The sequence below is a fragment of the Fulmarus glacialis genome, unplaced genomic scaffold (assembly GCF_000690835.1).
Source record: "Fulmarus glacialis isolate BGI_N327 unplaced genomic scaffold, ASM69083v1 scaffold18508, whole genome shotgun sequence".
Taxonomy (NCBI): domain Eukaryota; kingdom Metazoa; phylum Chordata; class Aves; order Procellariiformes; family Procellariidae; genus Fulmarus; species Fulmarus glacialis.
In genome coordinates this window covers 1-9,094 of record NW_009227770.1, presented here as the reverse complement: position 1 = coordinate 9,094, position 9,094 = coordinate 1, and the positions used below count along the sequence as shown (strand labels likewise).

Genomic DNA, 9,094 nt, shown 5'->3' with positions numbered 1-9,094 from the left:
GGGGGGGGGGGAAAAGGAGGACTTGAGAAGGAAAGAAATGAACTTTCAGCTGCCTTACCACGGTATAACCTGAATACAATGGAGGGGAAAAAAGAAAAGCATGGATAGTGTTGTTAGTTTGTTAAATAATGTGTGTCAGGTAAACAATTTTTTTTGTTTAAAAATGTTTTTACCCAAGTTTACCAACCATGTTTCTCTAAACTGACGTATGTAATTGGATCTGACAAGCATACCGGTGGGTTACCGCCTGTGCTGAGCTGTGCTCTTGCAACAGGAGGGACAGTCTGCGTCCAAACTAGAACAATTAATCATGAGAGTAGTCTGACGAGGTAAAATAGTCACCGACTGCTTAATGTTAAGCTTTGTGCTTAATGCTGGCTGCAGGTCAAGTGAAGCATGTGAAGCACACAGGTCATTTCTGAATCAATTGGACACCAGCTGCTACTGAAAGGGTGCCTTTGCAAGTGTGAACAAATATTTTGGGTTTCCTTTCCTAAACATAATCACTCAATGATAATTACTCCTCCGGAAAACTGATCAACTGACAGATTCAGCATGATACCAAGGGCGCTCAGGAAGGAAAGCGTAACCGACTCCTTGGAGCGTGTCGATAAAGCTTAAAAAAAAAATTTCCCCTGTGCACGACAGAAACTAATACCTCTGAAACAGCACTGATGCTGTGGAGCCTATAAACATCGTTTCCTCTGATTCTAGGGGAGAGCAAAAATTTGGTTTTAAAGAATTATTTTTTTTTTTTTTTTAAACTTGTGGGTTAAATTCTTCCAAAGTGCTCTCCAGGTCTGGTATCCACACCAAACTTCACTGGCTCCTTGTCACTTCCACTTGTGATACCACGCTTAGACAAAGAACAGCCTCTTTTAAAGTAATTCCCTCCCTAACAGTCTCAGTTATGGTGTTCTGTATCCAATAAAATTCAGAAATGTATTTTGCTTGTTAAACCCGCCAAACTTCTACATGCTTATATCTTTTTTTTTTTTCCCCATTTTCTGATAGAAAAGAATAAGGGCAGTTAATGCAAGACATCACAGTCTATAATTAAGGTAGACGGAGCTTCTTAAATTATTTGAGAAAAATATTTTTGTGCATGCTCACCTAGGTGGCAATTTCATCTAAAACCTGAACCTGTGACTCTAGGATTCGGAATTATTTTCATCTAAATACTGACCTCGCTTAGCTTAAACTTTTAAGGAATGATTTTTTGGAAAGTGCAGCCATATTATACAGGCTTTGCAATCCCTCTTCATCCACAAACAAGTAAGGCAGCCTGACATTCACAGAACTCGCTACATGTCTGCATCTCGAAAGATGCTCTCATATCTCATGTACAGTCAGCATAAATGTAGACCATTAATAATGTGATTAGGCCAGTATATTTTCATGGACATATTTCAAAGCTTTGTTGTACAAACAAGTATCACTGGAAATACACTTTCATTTCAATTTGCTTGTACAATGACTATACTTTGAAACAAGATTGTTCCAAAACCCAAATCTGTACTGTGAGGGTATTAGAGAATTAGACTAAATGCACGTTGCACCAAGAGCAAATGGGCCAGCTCCCACCCACCGTCCTAGCACAGGATCCTGACAATGGGCTGAAGCTGCAATCCCTAAAGAAAATAGTCCCGAGTTTCTCTCTGTCTTAAACAGATTTTTTTTTTTTTTTTCCTTTCTCTGATTTCAGATATACACCTTTACCTCAAAGCTCAGTGAAGGACACCCTTGTAATGGCCTCTGCTTTCATGGCTGTGGAGACCACTCTGTTGAGCTGTGTGCTTGGGAAAGGGCAAGTACCAAACATCTCTTTGCCTTCTTCAACCAGAACAAAAATTGTATTTAATTTGTACCACTAAAAATCCATTTCCCAGGGAGCTCCATGGCACCTGGGCAGCTTCTGTATTATCTACAGAAAGCAGACGCAATGGCTTTGGTTACACTGGAAGATTTGCATAGCATAGAAGGTTAGAGCTTGTGTGTTTCCCAAAGCCTTTTTCCTTGCCTTGAAAAGACAATTCAGATTCCAAATATACGTAACATTTTGACCCACTGGTTTATGGAGAAACAGAGGTCTAGCAATTAATCTCTGGAAAATCAAAGTTAAGAATCTAGGTATTTCTCTGGCCAGAGCAATCATATCTGCGTTGTTCAAAAGTTCATTTTTGCAACTTTCCATAGAGGTACTTTCAGCTCATTCCAAAATGAAGACAATTTTCAAGTAACAGCTTAGAAGACCATTCTTCTACTGTATTTCTAGACAGAGAAATTAAGAGAGAGATTAGTGATTGTGAATATTTGCATTAATGTGGCAGGAAAGACCCTAGTAACGAGGCAGAATCCCGTGGTGGTAGTTTTTACACAGATGGATCTTCAGCCAAGTAGTTGAACCTGATGGTGGTGTTAGCACAGAGCAAACAGCGAGGGCGTACAAAGATAAATTCACTTTCTTGACCCAATGGTCAATTATAATTGATGCAAAGCTACAAAAGACTTAAAGATGGATTTGATTGAGGTATATTTGCAAGCACATGCCCTCCCCTCTTGGAAACAGTCCTGAGATACTTATAAATCAGCAAATGGGAGCTGGCAGCGTTGCCAGTCACACGAAGGGGATGAACTCGTTGCTGAGGCTTCAAATGGATAAATGCAACTTCTTCTTTCAACCCATAACTGTTCTCTGCAATTTCACATTAGAGTAGAGGCTAGGCTGCTTATCAAAATAAAGCAATACCTGTAATGCTAACTGGGTCAAATCAAGATAAAGGCAAAACTTTGCAGTCTGTACAACTCGGGGTCCTGTCACTTAAATTCACAAACTGCATGTTCTCTTCCTCCCTTTTTTTTCCCCACTTACTGTACCATTTATCTAACAATTAAGATTTTTAAGAACACAACCCTAAAAATTTATTTACACAAAACTCCTTTCAGTACCACTGGAAACATTAACATCCATACATTTTGTTAAAATGAGTAGAGAAAAATAGCTAACCTGTTATTTTTGATGTACCCCTGTAAGTTTGGCTTTTAAAATGAATTACCATTTCAAAACACGTAAATACCTCAGCTAAAAAAGTTCTGGGAATCAGTAATCTACTATTGATTTTATTTTTAGCTTTGCCGGACTTGGAGTTTCATGTTGTTTGGGGAAAAAAACCCAGTTCATCCCCTCCCATATACTCAGTGTTACACCGTACAATTTATAGCAACTCCAGATGGAAAAGACTTACCCTCATTTGTTTGCTGGCATGAAGATAAATATAGTCCTCATTTCCGGAGAATTAAAAACAACTATTCCTCTAAAACACTTTAATTTTCTATTCAAATTTATTTTCCCATACTTACCCAAAAGTAGCAGCTTCTTCTTTTTAAAGAAGAATGATTAAAATGCTTAGTTTGAACACTTTCAAAATATCCCACAGAGTAGAACTGAAAAATTTTATTCAGAAACACAGGAAAGACCCACAAAGACATAATAAGGAAAGTGCAGAAATGATAAGTTATCTGATAAATTCTTATAAAGCAAAACCAGTATTTTTAGGCCCAATTCTGGACACAGGCTTCACTAATCTGACTTCATATACAGTTTCCTTCTATCAGCATGGGAGGAGGAGAGCCTTTGCTAACATTTTTGTCATTGACAATAAGTATGACCCCATCATCCTGTCTCACGGTCCCACTAGACATACTGAGAAAATTTATGCAAAGAAGAATTTCCTAAATTAACTCTTACAGAACTTTACATAAGAAATTAGCATATGAAAGATATCATCTGTTTATACTTTGTAAAACAAGGGGCTCTTCGATGCTCATGCCAGCCATTCTTCCTGGTTCTGGAATTCTATCTGAAAATGAAACACAGACATTAATATTCTCACACATCTGAAGATCCAAAAGTATAAGTGTTATTTTCTACTATTATCAACTTTGATACAGAATATCATCATAGGAAACTCGGGCAATTTTACAAATATATTCTTCCATGCAACTGTATGAGGTAAGAGCTTTGCATTACTAAAGATTAGATTTCAGACAACTTCAACTCAGCTATAGTGAATGAACTAACAGAAACAAGATTCCACACGTTTTATCAGGATTCCCATTCTGTATACCGGTTTATTGGAATATTCATTCAACTAAAAAACAAGATAATTGACAGTAATATGAAAAGTAAGTTAGATGTTAAAATATGAGACTTGGAGGGTTGAGTTTATGAATGGACTTGATTACCGTAATATGCAGCCTAACTGAAATAGCTAGGTAATTAGGATTTTAAACGCACTGCCTTTAGGTCTCCACTGACATATTCCACAAACACACGCAGAAAAGTAATTTCAGACTATAGTTACTTAAAGGTTAAATGCCTTAAAACTGTTATATTTTTGTTTAGTACAAAAAGCAATGTGCTGTCATGTCTTATGGTTAATCCTGAGTTTTGCAACTAACTCTAAACAATTAAACGCCCATGTGAAAGCATATTGGAGTCAAGGCAAGGTGACCCTGCACACAGTCAACTTCAGAACTGAGGTACAAAGTTATACTTTCAAAACAATTCTTCTTTACACTGAATTTGTTTTTAAAAATGGAGAAATTTCTAATAGGAATAATTATTTTCTAACAAAGAGATCATTTATAGCAGCTTTGGTTATTAAAATTTTATTTCTTCAGCCCCCTCTTCTGGCAGAAGGGAAACAATATTGTCTCAATGAATTAACTGTTAAGAAAAGGTGTTTAGTGCTTCTCTCATACCTTTTAGATGTCAATAATATCTCAGGCCTCGTATTTCTCCAATTTTTGGATACAAAAGAAATAGTTGACAGTACTAACACAATAGTACTAAATTCTCACAGTAGAAAGTGAAGTAATATGCCAAGCAGACTCTTTGAAGGAAAAAACTGGACCAATGATCCCTTTCATTCTGTAGCTTAAGCAGTGTGAATTGTAACCAGTCAAAAAGTAGACCAGAAAGGGAAAACAAGATGTGTTCTACTGCAGAGCAAGGAACTCAGAGCTTAAGCTTCTGCAGTTAATGGGATGTGAATTACGTCCTCAGAAAAGGTTTATGCCCATATACAAAACTGACAGCTAAAGAGTTAAGAACTTTCTATAGAAATTAGGTACAGATGAGAAAGAGATACACTTGCCATTTAACATACTTTACTGAGAATTTAGGTTAAATTCTTGTATTAAATTGCCAGGGTAATAAGACTGTCCCTAGCTGACCCATTCCAGATTTGTAATAGTATAAGGGAGTACAATTTAGCCAGTTTAACTTTTAGGAAGATGGTAAAGCAATTTGGTGGATGACCTTTCTGATACTGAGAATTGGGATATTAGTATTTTCTGGTCTTTACCAGTAACTGCAGAGCAGCAAAACTAATTAGAATAGAACAGCTGTCCAATTTAAATTAGTTTTCAGTTTTTAACAGTCCAAAAGCCTCAAGAGAATAAAGCTAAACAATTAGGTTTTTTCCCCTTCCCTCTAGTAACTCACAAGTAGCTGCAGCTACCACAAGGTAACAGGAGCTTCACAGTCCCTTGCACTGTTGAGAAATCATACACATTTGGCTGTCTGCAATTTTTAAAAATGTCTGCTTTATAAATAAAATATCTTCCCACATAAGAGGGAAAGTTCTACTACTGACACATTTGAAAGCCAATCAAGCACTTCCGAGGGCAATCAGATTTGTATGCCGTATCTGCTGTCCTATTAGCATACCGGCAGAGAGAAGCAGGCCTAAGAGTTGGGGTAAGTTGGTCACTTACTTAAACAAAGGCACACATGCAGGTTGTTTTAGAAATCATGGGTGGGTCTTTCTTGAGTTGGATATAGTAGGACCTTTCTTAAATGAATACATGAGCAACAGGTATGGTCAGGTCACACAGCTTAATGGTATTTTTGAGGTATAAACAGTATTCTGCTGAAGAATTTTTCTTACAAAAGAGGTGTCAGCTCAAAGCATTCCTTGCACAGAGAAGGAGGTGCACTGTGTCCATCTGCATGTTTATGCTGTTATAAGCATATGTTTTGTATAGAAAATCTAGTCACAAATAAAACTTCTGCAAAAATGACTCCATACCCACACCTACCTTTTTGATTTCTCTCCGTAGGTGGTTTGCCAAGGTTCTGCTTTGGATAATTCAGCAAAGACGCTTTTGGAAGGTTATTCTGGATACTTTCTTCTTTACCACGATATAAGAAATGAGAGATAATTCCGTACAAGAGAGGTCTGCTTAAGAGAGAAATGACAAAAGCAGTCTATGAAATATTGAGCATTAAAAAACCACCCTTTCCTCAGAACTTCTGAGACCTTAATGTTTACGTCTGGAATATGTACAGATGTCTTTAGAATAATTATTTAAAATACATTATGTGAAGTGTCATTATATAAGTAAGCACAGACCTAAGCCCACCCTGAACACCAACCCTCTCCTAAAAAATTTGCTCTAAGAGACACTCTCAACTAAGCTCCAGATCCCCTGTAGGTGAAGAACCTGAGCATGCTTAGCACAGGAACACAGATCCACATTCACACTCGTGCAGTACAAAGGATCAGACTTCGGCGGGCTGCACATCCCAAACTCGATTCTTCCTAAGCACCTGACAGCACAAGCTACAGAGAACACTGAACGTGTTTAAACCTGCTTCAGTACCCTAGCTCATTAATGCATTCGTATCGGAGCATTGTAAATTTGTGTCTACTCTCAGAGTACAATAATCTTTTTATTGCTCTACAAAGCAACTCACTGATATGCAAAGAACGTATCTGTTTTCTGCTTCTGACTGTCGGGAAGACTGTATTGGTAAGAGACTTGTGTTTTGGTGTGCAAGTACACTATCTGGAGAATGCTATAGCTATAGAGTTGGCAGAATTATTAGTTTTGAGTATGTTTGAAAATGGCCCCATGTTCGACATTGTGAGTTTGAATCCAGCATGTCGGAGCAGCCCTGTGATCTAGTCACCTTTCAATTGGTGAGAACATTTATACGTGTTTATAATAACACTAAAGAGAAAAATATATGCAGAACAGAATATACTGTGCATTCCAAAATCACTCCTTACACTGATTTTCCATTTGCGTCTTCGGCTATGTTCAGCTCTTTGGCGAGAAACTGTCTATCCAAGGGCACTTCAGGCTGGCCAGACTCTGGAAAAGAGATTTCCCCAAAATTCTTAAGACTGCTAAGAAAAACATCACCAGTTAACTTTTAAAGACTGCTCACGAGACTTCAAAAGAGAATGAGAGCACACACCTCCCTTTTAGACTATTAATATCTAACAGTGTATTGTAATTCCAGGGAACTCACTTAAACATTAGTCCTTCATACTCATATAATTTACAATAGCATATTACAATTTTTATCTTCACTCTAAAGAAATCTAAGGAAAATACTAAAGAAGTCTTACAATATAAAGATAAATTAATCAGGCAAACCCTTTCTCTGAAGAAGTACTGTTATCAAACAGATTCCATATATTAACTACTATACAGACTGTCTCCATTCCCTCTTCTCCAGATGAACCTTTGTGCCTGTAATTCTAATAGAGTGAAATATATCAAATTATTAAATACCAAATGTAATTACTGTATCTAAGCACAACTACAGAACTTCAAATTTCAAATACAAGTTAGCAATAGCTGCAAAAATAATTAAGTGCTGCACCATATAAATTACGGCTACCATTTAGATGATGTAGTCTAAACAGCTCTCAAATATTGGTATTTTAGCACAGCCAGTAACAGTAATACTTAACTGCAGTTGTTAAAAAATATGGACCTTCTTTTTTTTTTTTTTTTTTGTTATTTAAGCTGAGGACATCTAACCACGTTTCTGATACAGTCTATATGCATGAATTGCCAGAATTGCTTTAATTCAGACTATCAACTACTTTATGTACGTATTTTTTTAGTTTAAATTATTCCTCAAACAAATTTTGTTCATTTGTAGGATTTCTTTTTTTTTTTATTTCACCCAAATGCCGATGAGAAAAAAAAGGTGATATATGCTTTGAAAATATTGTTAGCCATTTTCCAAAACAAAAGCAGGTATTTCAAGAAAGGTATTTTGATTTTGCAGGCTGCTAGTAAGTTTTCTTGCTCTTGCATCAACTGCTCTGTTAAAGTATTTACCTCAAGGATTGGAACAAAGGGTAAGTTTTCTTGAAAACTAATGGTATCATTTGGTTTAATGCTGCAAGTAAAGCCGTGGAGAGAATGTTTGTATCTTACGTATTTCCAAGGGAACACAAGACTGTGCAGCTTGGTCTCACTTATTAATTTTATAGTATCAGTGGAATTACTCAACTAAATAGTAAATGTCTATTAATACAGTGATGACAAAAATTCTGCCCCAATACCTGCAGTTAAAACAGATGCTGCGTATTTATATTTGTTATATTCCAGGTATTCACGAATTAGTTCGTTGATTAAGAGATTTTCATGAGACAGTGGTGGCCGTGGTTCACTTTGGTCATCCAGTGCATTAAAAACTTCAGCTCTGATCCTTGCTTTTATTTGTCCAAGAGCACCTCTTTTTTCCAGTGTGTCCTTTAAAACTATTACCATAAAAAGATGTTAATATAAAGCCAAACGTATTCAAGCAGCACTTATCATCCACAATATAAACATAATTTCGGCATATTCACAGTGAAATAAAGATAAGATATCCGCACCTGTGCATATGCCAGTAGGTAACCACAGTAGGACCGTTACAGATAAAAATTAAGCCTTCAAAGAATTCACAATTATATTTTTTCAGTAAACATACATTCTAGCAGTTTCAGAAGTGGGATGTTACTGGACCAAGACGTTTTTAACGAATGAAAACCAGACCAAGATAAAGGACGAGGGCAGAGTGCTTGTGTGGAGGCTCAGGGACGTTTCTCCTGCGGCTCCCAAGGGGCCGTGTGAGGGGCCGCCGGCCCTTATTAGCGCCCGGGGCTACTACGAGACCCAACCGGCCGCCGGGTGCACGAGGAAAGTCCGGCTGCCCGCCCTTTCGGTGGCCCGAGGTGCCTCCCCGCCCCCCGGTGCTCCCACCCTCTCCGGTACCCCTCCACCCCCACGACCTGCTTTC

The 9,094-nt window shown here is 37.5% G+C and overlaps 1 protein-coding gene across 1 annotated transcript; it reads right to left on the bottom strand.

Annotated features, from left to right (window-relative positions):
• Positions 1-3,783: 3,783 nt before the first annotated feature.
• Positions 3,784-8,573, bottom strand: FOPNL (FGFR1OP N-terminal like; the record flags this gene model as incomplete). Its single annotated transcript, XM_009583274.1, has 4 exons — positions 3,784-3,860; positions 6,106-6,245; positions 7,080-7,164; positions 8,376-8,573. Coding segments are annotated over 4 exons (500 nt in total), but the record flags the coding sequence as incomplete, so codon positions are not given.
• Between the last annotated feature and the right edge of the window lie 521 nt (positions 8,574-9,094).